Below are 13,019 nucleotides of genomic sequence, written 5' to 3'. Positions count from 1 at the left end.
GTGTCGCTGTTGCGTTCACGCTGTTACACTTTGGTGTAAACTGGGGATTAGCTGCTTTTTCAATCTGTAGCTTCCTTGCAGTTGGCACAAAGTTTGTGTTTGTGTAGTAGTAGCAGCAGTACTAGTATTAGTATTAGTAGTAGCAGTAGTAGTAGTAGTAGTAGTAGTAGTAGTAGTAGTAGTACCAGTAGCACTGCTGTCTCCCAGGTTGGCCACGTACACAGTGTCGTCCACCACCAGGGCGCAGGTGGCGGTGGATCCGTCCTTCCACGACGGTTTCCTGAAAACACAAAACACCGGCGTCTCTGTGAGAAAAGACCTGGACTCTGCTCAAACTCAGACACATTCATGAAAATATTATAATCAAATCAAATATTTAGTGAAAGTTCTGACTGGCTGGAGGCTTTCTTCAGAAACTCCTCGTCCGTCTGTTTAAACGTGTCCATCAGACTTTTCTTGATGAGCTTCTCCAGGTTCTCAGACTCTCCTGAAACACACACGAGCAAACATCACGACAGGACACACACCACGATCACATGACAGAACACACAACAGAACACACGACAGAACACACGACAGAACACACACCACGATCACATGACGGGTTTAAATCTTAAATTCAAATATTCTCCATGGAAATAATAATTCTGAACTGGTGTTTCCGTGTTAAACTGGTTAAATCTTTTTTATTTAATGTGTCTGAGCGTCTGGGGAAAAGTTCTGACTGAAAACAAACACTTCAGCTGCTCCCGACTTTTCTGTCATCAAACACCATCCAAACTTTCACCGCAGTGTAAAACAGGACTAAACCAGGTCTAAACCAGGACTAAACCAGGTCTAAACCAGGACTAAACCAGGACTAAACCAGGTCTAAACCAGGACTAAACCAGGACTAAACTAAACCAGGTCTAAACCAGGACTAAAACAGGACTAAAACAGGACTAAACCAGGACTAAAACAGGACCAAACCAGGACTAAAGCGGGACTAAACCAGGACTATATTAGGTCTAAACCAGGACTAAACCAGGACTAAAGCGGGACTAAACCAGGTCTAAAACAGGTCTAAAACAGGTCTAAACCAGGACTAAACCAGGACTAAACCAGGACTAAACCAGGACTAAAACAGGTCTAAACCAGGACTAAACCAGGACTAAAACCAGGTCTAAACCAGGACTAAACCAGGACTAAACCAGGACTAAAACAGGACTAAACCAGGACTAAACCAGGACTAAACCAGGACTAAACCAGGACTAAACCAGGACTAAAACAGGACTAAACCAGGACTAAACCAGGTCTAAACCAGGACTAAACCAGGTCTAAACCAGGTCTAAAACAGGACTAAAACAGGACTAAACCGGGACTAAACCAGGACTAAACCAGGATTATATTAGGTCTAAAACAGGTCTAAACCAAGACTAAACCAGGACTAAACCAGGTCTAAACCAGGACTAAACCAGGACTAAACCAGGACTAAACCAGGTCTAAACCAGGACTAAAGCGGGACTAAAGCAGGACTAAACCAGGACTAAACCAGGACTAAACCAGGACTAAACCAGGACTGAACCAGGACTAAAGGACTAAACCAGGACTAAACCAGGACTAAACCAGGACTGAACCAGGACTAAACCAGGACTAAACCAGGACTAAACCAGGACTAAACCAGGACTGAACCAGGACTAAAACAGGACTAAAACAGGACTAAAACAGGACTAAAACAGGACTTAAACAGGACTCAGTGTCAGGACAGGCTCAGAGGTGCGCCCGTGTAGTCCGTCAGGTGACCGCAGGCAAAAGGACCGGAGCAGATCCCCACACACACGCCGTCGCTCGATCGCACTTTCTCAAGTCCAAGATTAGTCCTGGTGTAGTCCTGGTTTAGTCCTGGTTTAGTCCCCGTGTGTGATTACTACCCGCCCGTAAAATTCCAGAACGTTAAAACCCGCCCGTTTCAGCGACTATGTGCCCGTACCCTCTGCTATGAGCTCAGGAGAAGCGAAGAGTGTCGGGGAAAGGAGGAAGAAGACAAAACCTCAGCCCACTCCCACATCCCTCTCACAAATCCAAAGAGACGTGGATCAAAGTCCCAAGACAAGACTGGTGGAACCGGATCGACGGCGACACAACGAACACACACCGAAGCACCAGCATTATTTTTAACAAGAATAAACCAGAAACATGATCCAGGAAGAAATTCACTCGGCTTTAAAATCGGAATAAGTGTTTACATGGACTTTTTAAAGCGGAATTAATTTTTATTCAGAATTAAAGCTCTCATGTAAACGTGGCAAATGACTTCATACTCCGAAAGAGAAAGTGAAAGTGAAAGTGAAGGTGTGGCTGACCTGTGGGGAACTTCTTGGCGAGGTTCAGGTGGAGGTTTTCTGCAGCGAATCTTGAAGCTCGAGCTCCTCCGTGTCCGTCAAACACGGCGAAGTACGACAGACGAGAGCTAAAACGAAACAGAGAGAACTCACCGACTCTGGTCACGCGCACGACAACACACAGATTTATTTGGTTTTATGTAGAATTTGGATCATTTTGAGAGTATTTAACAAGACTTAAAAGACAAACACACAACAGAGACACACACAAACAAAAAACAAAAGGAAACAAAAAAATAAATAAAATAAATTAAGTTTTGGTTCTTTAGTGCTGTTGTATTTGCACACACAAAAAAAAATATATATATATATATACATATATATATAAATAAGAAAGGAGAAAAAAAAACAGGACTGAACCCATTCTAAACCAGGACTAAAGCAGGACTGAATCAGGTCTAAACCAGGTCTAAACCAGGACTGAAGCAGGACTAAACCAGGACTGAAGCAGGACTAAACCAGGACTAAACAAGGACTAAACCAGTTCTAAACCAGTTCTAAAGCAGGACTGAAGCAGGACTACAACCAGGACTACAACCAGGACTACAACCAGGACTGGGCCAGAACTAAGCCAGGACTAAACAGAGACTAAACCAGCACTAAACCAGGACTAAACAGAGACTAAACCGAGACTAAACCAGGACTGAATCAGGACTAAACAAGGACTAAACCAGTTATAAACCAGGACTAAACAAGGACTAAACAGAGACTAAACCGAGACTAAACCAGTTATAAACCAGGACTAAACAAGGACTAAACCAGGGTCTCTGAAAGGTCCTTTTTGTTGATTAAATCTGATTTAAAAGTAAATATTTCTTACACAGATTTTGGTTTCGTGCTGAGCAGATCAGTCATGTCCGGGAGAAGCACGTGGGCGTCCTGCATCTCGTCTCTCTCTCCTCTGCGCGCCGCCACGTACCCCCTGAGCACGGGCACAACGGGCACACCGGGCACGGCGGGCACGGCGGGCAGACCTAGAACCAGACCAGCACCAGACCCGGTTTAACCAGAGCCCACACACACGCACAATCCTGCAGCACCAAAGGAGACAAACATTGGTGAGCGGAGAACCTTCTGTGCAGAGCCTCTTCGTCACCTCCCCCTCCTCCTCCTCCTCGTCGTCGTCGTCGCCCGAGCTCGGTTTACGCTTGCGGGCGCCGTCCTGGGTCCCGCCGTTCTGGCTCCCGTCTTTGGTTTGAAGCGGGGCTGGAAAACGAGACAAGATTCACCAAAATATTCAGTCTGATTGAGTGATTTCTTCACATTTGAATCCTGAAAAACGAGAGAGAAATTAGGACTATTTTTTGTTTTAAGTGGCATTTAAAAGCTGCACTGTGTAACTTTTTGGTTGGAGTTTGTATATATGTAATTTCTCTGCCGGAAATGTTCCACAGTGTGACATTAAACAGCTCTACTTTATGTTTCTTCAATCACAGGTGGTTTTACCGTAAAAAAAAAAAATCACTCGAAAATCAAACATTCTGACTGTGAGCGGCGTCGCCTCTCCACAGATCTGACCTGGAACTTGGTCTGGTTCGGTCTCCATGGAGATAGAAAGGTTTAAAACGACACTGTGGAACAATCTAGACAAAGTAATAACATCTCCACAAGAAAAGTTACACAATGCAGCTTTAATATTGGGTATTGTTTACGTTCAGGAAATTAAGACTGAAAGAGTTTTGGTTTTTTTGTCTTTAATAAAAACGAAAACATTATATAAAAATAAAAAATAAATATATATATAATATAATAAAATTAAATAAAATAATAAAATAAAAAATAAATAATTTAAACAAATAATAGTAAAAAATAAATAATAAAATAAAAATATTATTAATTTAATTTAATTAAAATTTTAATTAAATAAATTAAAAAGGAAATATGAAATATAAAAATAAAAAAATTCTAAATAAAAATTAATAAAAATTGATTCTTTTATTTAAGTCTTGGCCACACTGCATCAAAGAGCTGCCTGACCACTATGAATCTCTCACACGACACATTTTACACACTCAAGTGGGGTGAAGCAAAGTGTCTTGCCAAACAACACAACAACAGTAGCCAATGCTGGTTTGTCGGAAGCTGTGACTGAATTCTCCACACTGAAATGATAAAACTCGCTACTACAATTTGGAGCTGCAGGTTTTCTGATGTTATTAATTACAACGATAATTGCATTTCCATTTTTCTTTGAGACGTTTTAACACTTTATTCCACTTAATATTAAATTACACATGGAAAAAACCGCTGGGGATGCAGCATTTCATTTCAAGCACTTTTTACCCAAGCTTTGAGTGAGCAGACGTCCCTGTTTCCCCGGGACAGTCCCAGTTTTGAGCCTGTGTCCCCTGTGCCAGCAGATTTAAACAAAAAAGGGGATTTGTCTCAGTTTTATACAAGAAATGTCCCAGGCGTCCTTATTTTTGACCAATCTGATCCTGCCAACTGTTAAGAGAGACATAAACTGTCATTTGTTTAAGTAAAACACAGAAAAGCATGATTAGGGTGACAAGATTTTCAAAATCAAAAACTGGGACGCCTCCTGGTTTATGGAGGTTGGTAATAATAAAACTGTGAAATGAATGTTAAGGAAATTAAGGAAAATTGTTCTGTATACGGTCCATTCATGATGAACATGTGTCACAGTTTAACTGTAGCGCGTTAAAATGCAAAATTATGAAACGAGTGCGTAATAATTAAGGAAAATCATTCTGCACCTGGCCCATTCAGGACGAACATTAAATTATGAGTCAGTGTCGTCACGTTTTCTTTGTGTTTTGTTTGTTTTTTAAACAGGTTTTCTGTATTTTACCCAAACAAATGACAATGTTTCTTTACTGTTGGCAGGGATCAAATTGGTCAAAAACAAGGACACCTGGGACATTGCACTGGGTGACTGCATTAAAATGGGACAGGAGACACAGGCACAAAACTGGGACTGTCCCGGGTAAATATATGGACGTCTGGTCACCAAAAGCCTGATTAAAAATGACCAAAAACACAAAGAAAACGAGACGACACTGACTCATAATTTCATGTTCGTCCTGAATGGGCCTGGTGCAGAATGATTTTCCTTAATTATTACGCACTCGTTTCATAGTTTTGCATTTTAACGCGATACAGTTAAACTCTATTTAACAATAACGACAGGATCACTTCAAACTGACAGATGTTTCATGAAAAAGCTTTAAAAACTCTTTATTATTCACGTGATCAGCAGCTCAAGCGCTTCAAATCTCAGTTTTAATGAAGACTGGGATTTATTAGCTGTGTTTTTGTGAGATTTTGAGGTGAAATGTTGGTGTTTAGTGCGGTTTATCCCCAGTGTTGGGGAGTAACAGATTACATGTACTAGAATTATGTAATCAGAGTACAAATGATGAGTAACTGTATTCAGTTACAGTTACTGTTTCAGTGAGTGGGAATTGGATTACAGTTACTTTGTTGAAATAAATGGATTACATGACGGTATTTTCCTGTTTTCACATTTTGGACCAGGTCTAAACCAGGACTATACCAGGACTAAAACCAGGTCTAAACTAGATCTAAACCAGGACTAAAACCAGGTCTAAACTAGATCTAAACCAGGACTAAATCCAGGTCTAAACTAGATCTAAACCAGGACTAAATCCAGGTCTAAACTAGATCTAAACCAGGACTAAAACCAGGTCTAAACCAGGACTAAAACAGGAAATAATAAAAAATAAATTATTTAATTTAATTTAAATAATTTTATGGATTACGTTACAAACTACATTTTGGGGTATGTAATCTGTAATCTGTAGGGGAATACATTTTAAAAGTAAACTTCCCAACACTGTTTATCCCAATTTCTATTTAGTTTATTTTGTCTTGTTTTTGTTAGTTTGTTTTTTGTCTGTTTGTCTCTTTGTTTGTCTGTGCATCTGTTTTTGTCCGATGTCTGTTTCGCTTCTATCTATTAATGTCAGGGGATTAGGAATGACTTGAAAAGGAAAGGTTTTTTTTTGTTTTGTTTTGTCAGGGGAAACAAGCAGATTTTTATTTTTTACAAGAGACTCATGCTTTGGAGGCAGACAGATGTTTAGTTTTGGTTTCATTCCTTCTGCTCCCCTGTATGTTAATTTGAAAACCACCCCCATGTTGCAGTATGTTTATGTGTGTTTATGTTGTTGTGTTTTTATGTTTGTTTATGTGTGTTTATATTTATGTGTTTTTATGTGTGTTTATGTGTTTATGTTTTATATGTGTTTTTATGTGTTTATGTTTGTTTGTGTTTTTATGTGTTTATGTTTGTTTGTGTTTTATGTGTGTGTTTGTTTATGTGTTTTTATGTGTGTTTTATGTGTGTTTATGTGTTTATGTTATGTTTGTTTATGTGTGTTTTATGTGTTTTTATGTTTGTTTATGTGTGTTTATGTTTGTTTATGTGTGTTTTATGTGTTTTGTGTGTTTTATGTTTGTTTATGTGTTTTTATGTGTTTATGTTTGTTTGTGTTGTGTTTTATGTGTGTTTTATGTGTTTATGTTTATGTGTGTTTTATGTTTGTTTATGTGTTTATATGTGTTTATGTGTTTATGTGTGTTTATGTTTGTTTATGTGTTTTTATGTTTGTTTATGTGTATGAATGTATATTTTCCATATCTCACTCCTGCCATAACTGTGAACTGGACTTTGCATTGATGCAACAACAATCCAATCTGCACCTTATACTGTATATACATTGTTTTTTTTTTTTTTTTTGTCTTGTTGTTATATGTCTGCAATAAAAAAAAAAAAAATTAAAACACGGTTTATCCCTCACCGGAGGTTTGGGTCGGCTCCGGCAAGTCCCCGAACAGGTCCATGACGCACGGTTAGCCGCTGTTAGCCGCTGTTAGCTCCTGTTAGCTCCCGTTAGCCGCCGCTCGTACAAACCAATGGACACTGTTAGCCGCTGTTAGCCACCGAGCTAACTAGCCCCCAACACCGCCGCGGCTAAAACGTCACAAACCCTCCGCTCTGAAACGTCTGTGATCCGCCAGAACGTCCCGAAAGGTCAGAGACTTTATCAGGGGAAAAACGCAGCGTGATTTCAGAGCGCGCAGACTTGATAAATGTGTGATTTTTAATGTTTAATGAGTGAAAGTTCGCGGCTCGGTTCAGACGCTGCGGCGCGGTGCTTCTTCTGTGAAACACGCGGAGCTGCAGCGCCACCGCCCGGACACAAGACGGAAAAACTATTAAACATGTACAAAAGTTTATTTTTAAAGCTCATATACAGTGTTGTGGAGTAACAGATTACATGTACCGGAGTTATGTAATCAGAGTACAAATGATGAGTAACTGTATTCAGTTACAGTTACTGTTTCAGTGAGTGGTAATTGGATTACAGTTACTTTGTTGAAATAAATGGATTACACAGAGGGATTTTCCTGTTCATTCATGACATTATTTTAATTTTTTATTTTATTATTATTATTTTTTTTTTTTTCCGGTAATTCCACTCATTGCTGGAAACTAAACCAGGTCTAAACCAGGACTAAAACCAGGTCTAAAATAGATCTAAACCAGGACTAAAACCAGGTCTAAACTAGATCTAAACCAGGACTAAAACCAGGTCTAAACTAGATCTAAACCAGGACTAAAACCAGGTCTAAACTAGATCTAAACCAGGACTAAAACCAGGTCTAAACTAGATCTAAACCAGGATTAAACCAGGACTAAAACAGGATTTAACAGGACTAAATCATGCTGCGTGGACGTGCTTCCTCCTCTTCTATCAATAATATTTTTACTACGGTTAAGTATCTTAGTCTTTGTTTCTCTACAGCAAATCAAGTAATCCAAAGTATCCAGATTACATTACTCACTTTAAGTAATTTAATGGATTACGTTACAAACTACATTTTGGAGTGTGTAATCTGTAATCTGTAGGGGAATACGTTTTAAAAGTCACCTTCCCAACACTGTCCACAAACTGTATAAAAGAAAAATCTAGAAAGTTTTTGTCCACCAGAGTTTGGATTTAATCTCCGGTGTGATAAAGACGGGCCCTCAGAAGCCACGACTGATGTTTCTGCTCAAACTCATTCACCTTTTCAGTGTCTTCAGTGTTTTCAGTGTTTTCTCTCTGAGTCTGCGCCGTGGGGGATTAGTTGGGTTTTTCCTCTGCTCGCCTCCCATTGGCTGATCTCCCGCTGCCCTCCTCGTGCCCCCCCCCCCGTGTGGCCCCTCGCGCTGCTGCTCACACACACACACACACACACACACACACACACACACACACACACACACACACACACACACACACACACACACACACGGGACCCAGACACACACACACACAGAGACCCAGAGACCAGAGACCCAGACCCGGGGACAGACGCTCAGATCCGGACACCACCTCCCTCCCCTCGCACCTCCGCGTCTCACCTGTGGACCAAACATGCGTCGGCGCGTGCTCCTGACGTGGATCTTCCTCGCGCTTTACGCACCTGGACGCAGCGTACAAGCCGACCCACCTGCGCGCGTGGACGGGGACCGGGGACTCGCGCAGGGGACGCACGGGACGCACGGGACGCACGGGACAGCTCCTCTCCGCGGGTGAGTCTCCTTCACTCACACGATGCTTTTTTTTTTTTTTTTTTTTTTTTTACAGAGTTTTTAGACATTTTAAATCCTGTTTGGTTTAATCAATGGATCGATAATAAAATCACTGCACGATTTGTTTAATTGATCGAGTCTGGATTAAAATCTGGACTAAACCAGGATCACCACGCACCTTCAAATTAAAACCACCGACATAAATCCATGTATCGTTCGTTCATTCGTTTTTCAATATAAAACCAAAAATAAGAAAATGGAAAAAAAAACAAAAACAGTTTTCTTCATTATTTGTCTCCAAAACCAAAATGAAAAAACAGATAACGGTTGTTTTCCGTTTACGTGACTTCAGTGACTGTGATGCTGGACTGAACCAGGACTGATCCAGGTCCGAGACCAGAGCGGGACCAGACTGGGACTGAGATCAGAACTGAGACCGGGACCGGGTCCTTTGAGCCTCCGGTCTGGTCCCGCTCTGGTCTCAGTCTCGGTCTGGTCCCGCTCTGGTCTCAGTCTCGGTCTGTTCCCGGTCTGGTCCCGGCCTGGTCTCGGTCTGGTCCCGCTCTGGTCTCAGTCTCGGTCTGGTCCCGGCCTAGTCTCAGTCTCGGGCTGGTCTCAGTCTGGTCTGGTCCCGTTCTGGTCCCGGACCTGGTCCATTTGAACCAAAAGGTCTTAGTTCGGTTCGTTTTCGTTGGTGTGAAAGCGTCAGTTCGATGCTTCCACCTCAGGTCCAGTCGTGGTTCTTGAGGTGGACGACCGGAGCAGCCCGTCCGGACCTGTAGCGCGCAGACAATGACACGGAACCACTCGGACCAGTCGGTCTCAGTCTCAGTCCCGGTCTCAGTCCCGGTCTGGTCTCGGACCTGGATCAGTCCTGGTTCAGTCCGACATCACAGTCACGGACGTCACGTAAACAGAAAACGGCTGTGATCTGTTTTTTCCATTTTTCATTTAAACACAAAATCAAAAACTGAAAAAAGGAATTGTTGTTTTTTTCATTTTCTTATTTTTGGTTTTATATTGAAAAATGAATGAACGAACGACACACGGATTGAAAAGACTTGAAAAGATCGACTTTGTCAATAGACGCGTCCCACTGGGAAAACAAACATGGAGGTTTGACGCTCACTTTTTCGGAGGATCTTTCCCAGTATGAATTGCGCGATGACCTGAAGTCCGAGATTCTTGATGCATGTACAGCTAAAAAAACACAGAGAACTACATAGACCATGATCCTTTGCTCCATTTCAGTGCAGACGACAAAAAGAAATAACAGTTCTGACACTTTTAAGTCTTTGGATTTAGTCTTGTTGAGGCATTTTAAGAAGAAAAAGTCGCGTATTCACAGTTTTGTTTGTTCGCTGCAACAAAATATCGCAATAAATATCGTTCCGTGAGATGTACATCGTGAAAATATCGTACAGAGAGATTTGGATTTTGTTGCATCTCTAATCGTGAACTTTCCCATGTTATGTTTGTCTTTAGTGTTGTCAGGGTCAGATTGGTCAAAAATAAAGACACTTGGGACATTTTTTTTCTTTTCTTTTCTCCGGGGAAACAGGGACACGTGACCAAACACAGTTACGCTTCAGTCTCGGGTCTAAACTGAAAAAGTGCGTCGTGTATTTTTCACGTGAAAAACTAAAACAGTGAAGCTCAGATGGAAGAGACGAGCGACGGTGTGAGTCACGTCTGTCCCACAGCAGGAGAAGTGTAAACGCACACACACACACACACACACACACACACACACACACACACACACACACACACACACACACACACACACACACACACACACACACACACACACACATCACACACACACACACACACACATCACACTCTGACGCACAACTGTCACTCAGGCGTCGCTCCACCGCAAACACACACACGACGGACGCAAAAACACACAAAAACACACAACAGAGCAGAGAAACACACAAAATCCCAGAGAGTGAGATCAGGACTGAGACTGGGACTGAAACCGGGACCAGACCAGAGTCTCAGAGCCCACGGCAGGACCGGAGCTCGAAGCTGAGGCTCGGACCCCACGGAGGCTCAGAGTCAAAGATCGGAGTCCACTCTGGTCCCGGTCTGGTCCCGGTCCCGGTCTCAGTCTGGTCCTGGTCTCAGTCCTGCTCTAGTCCTGGTCCCGGTCTCAGTCTGGTCCTGGTCTCAGTCTGGTCCTGGTCTCAGTCTGGTCTCTCAGTCCTGGTCTCCTGGTCTCTCGGTCCTGGTCCCGTCCTGGTCTCAGTCTGGTCCTCTCAGTCCTGGTCTCAGTCTGGTCCCGGTCCAGTGGTCTCAGTCCCTGGTCTCTCCTGGTCCCGGTCCCAGTCTGGTCTGGTCAGTCTGGTCCTTGGTCTCAGTCTGGTCCTGGTCCTGCTGTCCTGGTCTCAGTCTGGTCCTGGTCTCAGTCTGGTCCTGGTCTCAGTCTGCAAATGTAAATCCTTTTAAAATAAATATAAATACTTCATATAAATAAATATATTTTTATATTTAGTTTGATGATCTGTTATGTTGAATATATCGTTGCGTCTCTAATAAACAGTCGATCAGATTTTGTGATTCGTGTCATTAAGGTGCAGAAATCAGATCATAATCCAGTTTTGGTTTGGATGTGAACAGAACCAGCTCCATTTGACATGAGTAAACTGACTCGAGTTCCTCACCCTGTCAGGGAGACGCCGGTCGCCCTGCGGAGGAAACTCATGTCTGTCGCTTGTATCTGTGACCTCGTCCTTTCGGTCACTGCCCAGAGTCATGACCAGAGGTGAGAGGAGCAACGAAGACTGACCGTAAATCAAGAGCTTCACCTTTCGACTCAGCTCCTCTTCACCACAACGACCGATACACGACCGCATCACTGCACCTGTCCACCTGTCAGTCTCACGCTGCACCTGTCCACCTGTCAGTCTTATGCTCCGTCCTCCCCTCACTCCAGAACAAGACCCCGAGATACTTGAACTCCTCCACTTGAGGCAGAGACTCTCCACCTGAAGAGGATAAGACGCCTTTTTCCGGTCGAGAACCACGACCTCAGACTTAGAGGAGTTGATCTTCATCCCAGACGCTTCACACTCGGGTCAAACCGCCCCAGTGCTGCAGGTCCTGGTCTGATGAAGCCAACAGGACAACATCATCTGCAAACAGCAGAGATGAAATCCTGTGGTCCCCAAACCCCCTCCGGCCCCTGACTCAAACTCTGTCCATAAAAACAATGAACAGAACCGGTGACAGGTGCAGCCCTGGCGGAGTCCAACATGCACCGGGAACAGGTCTGACTTACTGCAGCAGAGAACACAGCTCCTGCTCCGGTCACACAGGGACCGGACCCCAGACTCCCAGAGCGCCCCCCACAGGACACCACGAGGAACACGGTCGAACGCTTCTCCAGATCCACAAAACACATGTGACTGGTTGGACAAACTCCCATGAACCTCGAGCACCGATGGAGAGAGTAGATCTGCTCCAGTGTCCACGACCAGAACCAAAACCACACTGCTCCTCCTGGACCCGAGGCTCGACTGTCGGCCGGATTCTGAGGAGTGTGATCCTCCTGTAGTTGGAACACAGCCTCCGGTCCAGAGGGACGACCAGCCCGGTCTGCCAGTCCAGAGGTTCTGTTACAGAGGAAAATCTTACAGATGAGTGAAGTTTTGTGTGTGTCAGATGCCCTCCCGAGCTGAGGACAGGTCAGATGTCTTGGTCTTGGTCTTGTCTTTGTTTGTGGATTTGGCGTTTGTAGATTTCCTCGGCGTGTTTGGAGCGAGGGCCGGGGTTTGTCCTCCTCGAGGAGCCGTACAGGGGTCAGAGGTCGAGCCGAGGTGCGAGGACTTTTACGACCTTCACAAACAGAGCTGTGTTTGTCAAAGACGCAACAAAGACTCAAGAAAAACCCAACAAAAACCCAACAAAACAAAAAAACCTCAACAAAACCTCAACAAAACCTCAACACGCCTCCAAGAGTCCACAAGAAACACACTAAAACTACCACATGTGAACCAGGACTGAACCAGGACTGAACCAGGACTAAACCAGGACTAAACCAGGACTAAACCAGGACTGAACCA

General features: G+C 43.4%; 1 protein-coding gene across 1 annotated transcript in view; it reads right to left on the bottom strand.

Annotated features, from left to right (window-relative positions):
- The window catches only part of ilkap (integrin-linked kinase-associated serine/threonine phosphatase), a 14,380-nt gene extending 6,855 nt beyond the window's left edge, over nucleotides 1-7,525 (bottom strand). Inside the window, exons 1-6 of the mRNA XM_055166658.1 lie at nucleotides 7,166-7,525; nucleotides 3,453-3,587; nucleotides 3,202-3,355; nucleotides 2,343-2,449; nucleotides 394-487; nucleotides 193-280 (exon numbers count right to left, since the gene is read on the bottom strand). Of these exons, the coding sequence (XP_055022633.1) occupies nucleotides 193-280; nucleotides 394-487; nucleotides 2,343-2,449; nucleotides 3,202-3,355; nucleotides 3,453-3,587; nucleotides 7,166-7,208 (621 nt within the window). The 5' untranslated portion in view covers nucleotides 7,209-7,525. The remainder of the gene's footprint in view (nucleotides 1-192; nucleotides 281-393; nucleotides 488-2,342; nucleotides 2,450-3,201; nucleotides 3,356-3,452; nucleotides 3,588-7,165) is intronic.
- Between the last annotated feature and the right edge of the window lie 5,494 nt (nucleotides 7,526-13,019).

This window comes from Boleophthalmus pectinirostris, unplaced genomic scaffold (genome assembly GCF_026225935.1).
Source record: "Boleophthalmus pectinirostris isolate CB_2022bp ecotype Guang Dong unplaced genomic scaffold, ASM2622593v1 HiC_scaffold_9, whole genome shotgun sequence".
Lineage (NCBI taxonomy): Eukaryota > Metazoa > Chordata > Actinopteri > Gobiiformes > Gobiidae > Boleophthalmus > Boleophthalmus pectinirostris.
Note: the sequence above shows the minus strand (reverse complement) of the source record. Positions and strands in the feature narration are given on the sequence as shown.